Source organism: Pseudopodoces humilis, chromosome 6 (assembly GCF_049639895.1).
Source record: "Pseudopodoces humilis isolate 2021_Gansu_Grassland_sample_001 chromosome 6, ASM4963989v1, whole genome shotgun sequence".
Classification (NCBI taxonomy): Eukaryota; Metazoa; Chordata; class Aves; order Passeriformes; family Paridae; genus Pseudopodoces; species Pseudopodoces humilis.
Genome location: NC_142205.1, coordinates 46,821,144 through 46,828,409, shown reverse-complemented (window position 1 = coordinate 46,828,409; position 7,266 = coordinate 46,821,144). Strand labels below are relative to the sequence as shown.

Here is a 7,266-nt window from a genome sequence, read left to right as displayed (position 1 = left end):
TCAGTAGTGTCCTTCATTTTCTGCCAGTCTTGCTTTAGCCTAATTAGCTGCCACGTAGATCAGAGTGGGAGGCCACCAGGAAATAGAATGGTTTCTTCAAAGCCTTGTGCACTGTGGTGGTTTCAAAGGAGTGCAGACAACTGATGCTGTGGATTCTGCTGTCCTAGAGCCTGGAGCAAGGATTGGGTCCTTAAGGTCCTACATTCACTGCAAATTGAGCCAGCCATCAAGCTAACCCTTGTACAATTAAGTTACTGCCTTTTCTGTTGCCTAATCCAAAGCGGAAACTACAACAGAAGATAATTCAGTAGAGCTGGTGAGCCCCTATAAGCACAACTAGTGAATCTGTCATCACTTGCTGCATAAGAAGCCAAAGTTAGCTGAAGCATTGTTCTTTTATGTAACACAGGGAAAATGGCTCTGGTCCAGGTGATCCAGAAGCCTGAGGAGACAGACCATCCTGTGATGTTGGCCTGATTCGCTGTAAATAGTCCTGGCTCAACTCCCCTCTTCTGAGTCCGCTGTTTTTGGTGAGGGGAGGGGGAAGGCTGTGTTTCCTAGGTACTGGGAAAGCCCTGTTTATGAACTAGACTACCCATGCTGTGATCCATGCAAGAACTGCTTTTAGTACATGCACAGAACCAAGTGTGGGGGCAGAGAGTGGTTTGTGAGTGCTTGTACAGAAGTGTCTGGATAATTAACTCAGCCATTAGGTAGGAGCATTTAAATCTTTGAAGATGTTTTCTGTGGGAAATACAGGATAATCATCTCCTCAGGCACCCAAAAGAGACAAGGTTAGAATCTGATGTCTGCCCAAATTGCACATCAGGAATTTAGGTGCTGGTTTTGAGTCTCACCTGGAATAATTTGTTCCATGTCACAAGGATTTAAACCTAATCTTACTGCCAGGTAGCACTATCATCACTTGGGTGTCTTTACTAGCTCATCTGTCTCCACTGACAAGCTGGCACAGTACAGTGAGGGCTCTTTTGGTCCTACAGGAACAAATGCCAATTAGCAGGGGAAGGCAGGAGTGGACACAGACCCAAGTCACAGGGGGTATTCCAGGATAGCAGGGTTATTCTGTTTTCAGGTGCTCTCATGGCAGCATTCTAACCCTTGCATTTTAGTTAACCTTTCCCATAGCTGTATGTGAAAGGTCTTTGATCCATCAATGAGCCCAACACATGGTGCTTGTTCACTGTATGTTAACAGAAGAAATACTATTTTTAGCTCCCAAATTATTATTCCTTACTATTAGGGCTGAAAGACCTTTCAACCTTAAGGCAGGCAACTTCACAACGGTGTATTGGGGACAATGTGCTACATGAAGCTGACACTTCCATTGGGAACAATTTTTTTCAGAATGGGTAAATGGCTTTTTAAATAGCCATTAAAAAATCTAAACAAAGTAGTCATGTTTTATAAAGTTCTAAAAAGAACTGTTGTCTTTGGAACATGTAATTTGCAGATCTCACTGCAGTAATCCTTGATTTAGAACAATTACAGCACTAAGTACTTGCCTTTTTTCCCCTTTAAAAAACAAAACCAAACCCCAAACCAAAAGCCAGACAGGTTTCCAGCAAAGGCTGGGATAATTGAATGGAAACATAGCCAAGTCTTGCAAAACTCCAGTATACAGTTGCTATTCTCTCAAGAGATATTTTCTCCTGCCATCTGAGAGCCTGGTCACTTGTTTTTCTTTTTCTTTTTTTTTTTTTTAAACGTAATCACTAGTTGCTAGAAATAAATATTGCAAGAACTAATATGCTGGTTACAGCCTTAAAACTGAACATGTGTCGAGTGCATACTGGTTTAAGAGAAAGCTGTTTTATAACATCTTTAATTATAAAATTTCTTATGCAACCGAGTTAAAGGGTCATTTATAAACAATCCAATTCCAAAGCTTCCTTAGGCAGTAACTGACCTATGTAATTTCTTGTAGCTTAAGCTTGACTCAGTCCAGTCTCACACCAAACAAGATTTGGGAGCTGGAATACAAAGAATGCTGATTCAATGTACAGTTCACAGTATTTCTTTTCCACTCACAAATCAGTGAAGAAGTTTATCTATGGCTCCCGTGTCCGGTATTTTTTAAGTTGCTTAGTAGAAGTGAGGCAGCTGTGCTGCTTGCTTTGGCAGGAACATCTGCCATATCCCAGGCACCACTGGCAGTAGGCAGGCCATGCTGACTCTGGATCTCAGACTATGAAACCAGGCCCTGCACAGCTGATTCTGCAGCCAGCTTCAAGCTGTTTCATAATTTATACAGCTACAAGAAGTTTAACTGTAGGCCTCTGCCTCTTGTGTGGGCATAGACCACGTCCAGAAAGAAGCAAATCCATATTCCTAATCATCAGCTTAAAACCACTGCTCCCTTCCGTAAGATTTTGCTAGGAAAATGATGATGGAGAGATCCTTAGTACTTCCACTTAGGCCAAAGCTAACTGAGCAGCACAAGGGAGCATTGAGCCTCCCCATTCCTTATTCCTGGTATGGAACTGAGACTTCTGCTCACTTTTCGAAGAAAAAGTAATTTTCCAAAATCACTTCATGGGAGCAAACAGCCAAACAGCATTTCCTACAACATAAGACTAAGAGAAAAGTTTTCACCCTTACAAGTGGCTGTGCCTTCCTGAGTCTGCTTCTACCTTTGAGGGATTCTAGCAAAAACTGTTGTTTTGTTGGTTTTTTTTCTTTTAAAGCAAATTTTAAAGACAGTTAACTTTGGTTTTATTACAAAGCTTTTATTAAAAAACAAATGCTCAGCACATTAACTCAAACTGGAATGACAAAAAAAAATTGGTTGACAGTATTTTTGGCAAAGGCTGTGCCTTACTATTTTAAAAAATGGGTACATCAATGCTCATTTCAACAACTGGCATAAAATCCCACTAACAGGCTAACAAAAACAGATACAAATACAGAACAATTGAAGTAATAATTCAAGTGCTGGGCTTTTTACAAGGAGAAGGGGAATGGGTGAGAAGAACTCACTGCAGTCAGATTTGCTGGATGTATTGCTTATGTTTACAGAGTAGATGATGCAAGACTAACATGTCTACTGACCAGCTGACTGTTGGTACATTTATTTAGTTCTATAGGACACTGTATTATATAGACTGAGAGGCCACTATTTGTTACAAATAGTTTAACAAAACAGCCAACCTTTTTTTCCATACAGATTTTTCCTCTGGCAGAAAAAAAAAAAAAAAAACCAAAAGAAAAACTCCTTTTATTTAAAAAGTATTTCAGATTTCCGACACTTGTTTAAAAGCTCATACCTAGTAAAATATACACCAAAGAAATTACAAACTAAAAGTTAAAATATAAAAGCATTCAAGTTTCTTAAAAAAAGCTAAAACCAAAATTGATCCTGTCGCACCATTAAATAAAAAGAAGGTTGAGCGCGTCATTCTGGTCCAGGCAGATTCCATTCCTCGATGTGCTGTATGGGGCAGCTGTGGTCTACGTTATTCTGCTGGCTCAAGCAGGCAGAGACAGCCATGCTACTGTGTTTGCTGACTCAATATGGACACAGATGAGACAGGGGCTTAAGAGTGCAAGGCAGAGGTGAAGACAAAAGCTGCTCTGCTGACCCAGGAGCTCATTTGCTCTATTTATATCGGGGCTGGACCTCTTGATAGTGAAGGATTTTGGCAGTGATTGTCTTTATGATTCAGTGTCTCTAGCAGTGACATCAGGGTGAATGACATCCTAGACAGACTCCTTGGGGGTGGTCTGTGCGGATGAAGGACACACCTAGGGTTTAACAAGCTTCCATCTCCAGAAGGGGTCCTGGTGTCGCCGCCTTTGCTTTGCAAGTTGAGAAAGCATTTCTTTTCCCACCTACAGGGAAGAGGGGAGGGGCAAAGAGAGAGAGAAAGAGATATAAAGACTATCTGAAGCCTTTAAAAAAAATATTCTCAAAACAAGCTGGTGATGGGTCACTGTAACTCTTACAACTGTATTAGTGGAATGTGCATTACAATGTCAAAGATAAATGCAGAATTTATTACTACGTGCTTTTGCTTGAAGTTTGCAACTGTATTTATGGAAAGTACTTTGGATTATAAAGAGATACCAACTAGAAAGGTGGGGTTTTAAACATCCAGCATATTACAGAAGTACTTCCCTTTTGTAGTGGATTTCATTTATCTACAACATTTGACCCAGATACCATTACAAAATTAGACATCCTCAGGCTTTAGTACTGCAGTGCAGTGGTTGAGGTCAATTAAATCTCTATTTCAGAGCCTCGAACTCTACTCCCTGCAGACATGAAAAAATGCTGTCTTCTGCAAGCAGTTTGGTAGAGGAATGTGGTGGATGAGGCTTGTGTGAACACTGATTCTACCATCCATCCTCATGACTGGGGAGGATTTGTTCTGCTCTTCAGCAGGGTAGGGAACATCTTCCAGCTGTGTAAGAACCATGGGCCTCCTGCCTAGCACTAAAGTTCACTAGATCTTGGTAGGATTTATATTCTTAGAGCATGTGAAATGACACACAGTACAGGCCTAATAGGAAATGCTCATCTAGAGCAGAACAGTTTTTCCTCACTAGATCTCTGGGTTACATCAGCTGATTTATGAAATTGCTAACTCAACCATCCCCCTTGCCCTTCTGATCCAGACAAGTGGTTTATAACAGGGTCTCCACCCAAAGTCTCTCTGATGAGTCAGATGTTTTTCCACATATGGATTCACGCTCTCCAGTAACTGGGGATTACTGGTATCTCAGAAAAATCAACATTAACCTCTAGGTCTCCATGTACTGCTGGTCTGCCAACTTCTAAACAAGTAGAAGGTTCAATGAGCAACGCTTCTGAGAGTGATCAAAATTAGAACAAGAATGGATTTAAGTGGAGAAGGTAAACAAATTTTCACCAGAAGAAACATAAAATGCTTAGTCACATAAAGAAGATACACTGCCAGCACCTTGAGTCACGAAAGGCAAGACAGAAAAAGTTTATGAAGAAATGGTTTAAACCACAAGTCAAACTTTTTAGACTAATCATGATAGATAGACTGCTTAAGCCTGCAAGACCCACAAGCTGAATTTGTCAGCAAATTTTACATTACATTTCAGCAGTATTTAAACCAAGGCCATTTATAACTGAGCACTCACCTCCCATCTGCTGCAGCTTCCATGTAAACCATTACAACACAAAGTGCTTCACTCATTGTGGCTGAGTAGTGTGGCAGCTCCTGAGTGTAAGGAGTTACACTGCCTCATGTAGTCCAGGGTAGAAAGCCTCTAAAACTGCTTTTGTACCCTTTGATTTTAATCAGCATAAGCTAAGGCCCCAAAAGCTTACTAAACAAGTTGACTCCTTATCAGAGACCAACCACATGGCTATTGTTGTAGTGGAAAGGAAAGTTGAGGACACTTCAGTTTAGCTGCATACTATGGTAGAAGACCAGCATGAATTTGTAGCAAACTGCTCTGTATAGCTTAGATTTGATGCAGACTCCCTTGTCACCCAAACACATCCCTGGTACATAAGGAATAACTTACACCTGCTGCTGGTAGCCACAAAAGGTCTTAAAGCTTCTGAGGCCTCTTAAACAGCACAGCTAGAAGTCCCCTGGCAAACCAGCAGTTTCAACAGAGGTGGTCTGTATTGACTAATTCAGTTCCTATTTCCTCATAAAACCAGCCCATGTCCCAGCTAAAAAAAGCCTCCCGAGCTTCCTGCCTTTTTTTTTTTATTTTTTATAAAGTAGCGCAGTGCTCCGTAACACGTGCGGATCAAAGAGCTACGAAGGGCTCTACCTTTCCAAGGAGCACGAAAGAGAGGCCAAGCAAACAGCAGAGAAACACTGGGGAGAGCACCCTGCAGCTTTATATTTATTTTGTGCCTTTTCATCCCGGATTTTCAAAGGTTTGGTCCAGGTTGCTCTTCCTGGGAAGGTTTTCCTCTCAGTCTTACATGAAAACATTCAGCTTCCTGTTGAGGAATGGCCTTGAGGCGCCAGGCCAGTAGTTCACAGCAGTCTGATACAAGCGCTGTGATTCAGAGCTACTCCCCATTAGCAGCCAGGAATGTCTACTTCACTGAAGGAAATGAAATGCTCTTCTGTTGAGATGGTTCCCTGCCTCCTCCCTCCTTCCCTTACCAGCAAGCTGTCTTTGAAGTCAGGAGGTTAAAATAACGACCGTGGCCTTGGTCTGGCCCTCAGCTTTTTCCAACAGCGACCATTGATTCTTTCTCAATCCAGAGGCAGCTTTTGCAGCGCCAGCCTCCTTTCCATAGCTCCTAACTATGCCCAGCTCCTCTAGAGAGGCTGCAGACTCCATGGTGATTCTGGAAGGGGACAGGCACAGGGAAGCCCCACGTATTTTTATTTCCTAGCAGTACAGCAAATTACACAGTAGCTGTCCTGAAAGCAGCATCTCGAACCCAGCCTTTCCCCTGCCGCACATTAAGGCTACACGCTGGAAATTGCTTCTATTGCTGATAAACCAAATAATACCTAAAAAATACGAGTGATGATGGTGTTGCCTTACAGATATAAAACAGGTCAAATCAGGATTCTTTTCATGAAACCACAGGCATGTGCTAAGGAGACTGAAGACTTCCCACATCTAAGGCTTCACTGGGGGGCTGCAGCTGAAGTCTCGCCAGGCAAGGCATGCCCTAGCAAAGCCCAATCCACAAGTGAAGTCGGCACAAATCAAAGACTGCAATTACAGCTCCCTGGCTGTGGTTAGGCTTCAAAGAAAGTGCTGCGAGTCACATTTTACATATGTGAAGTCTTGAGCCTGAGCCACAATAGGAGGCACTGTCTGTGCCATTTGCAGTGTACATCTGACTGCAGGAGGAAAGGGGAAAAAAAACAACACCTCGAGAAAGAAACAGACATAAGATTCAAGAATAATGCAGTGCAAAAAGAAAAGCCTTACTACTGAAGCGATAAAACTGTAATTCAGGAATTGCTACAGTAAAACTGAAGTCTCCTAGCAAGTCTGGATTCAGTGGCTGAGGGGATCACAAGGGGATCTGAAGTCCTCCCCATGCTTTGGAATGAGATGGATTGAAGGGAGGGTCTGCAAAGGTCTTGTTCTCCTCCTCTGGTCTTTTAACTTTTCTAGAACAAGGGAGAGAATTATGCAGCTTCATCCACGTCATGCTAATCAGAAAAGGTTACTGAAGAAAGTCAAGAGTGTCTTGGCCACTACAGGAATAAGTATGGAGTAAAAGAGATATCTAAACCTTCACACAGGGCAAGGGATATTAAACATTTTAAATGATGTACTTTT

At 42.0% G+C, this 7,266-nt stretch overlaps 1 protein-coding gene across 5 annotated transcripts in view; it reads right to left on the bottom strand.

Moving 5' to 3' along the window:
* Window positions 1-2,726: 2,726 nt before the first annotated feature.
* LEF1 (lymphoid enhancer binding factor 1) overlaps window positions 2,727-7,266 on the bottom strand; it is a 71,508-nt gene continuing 66,968 nt past the window's right edge. For all 5 annotated transcript variants that reach the window (XM_005517506.3, XM_088056212.1, XM_005517508.3 and 2 more), the window contains one exon: window positions 2,727-3,849. Coding sequence is in view for 3 of the 5 variants with exons in the window: in XM_088056212.1 (XP_087912338.1) it covers window positions 3,770-3,849 (80 nt within the window). In the remaining 2 variants the exon portion in view is untranslated. The remainder of the gene's footprint in view (window positions 3,850-7,266) is intronic.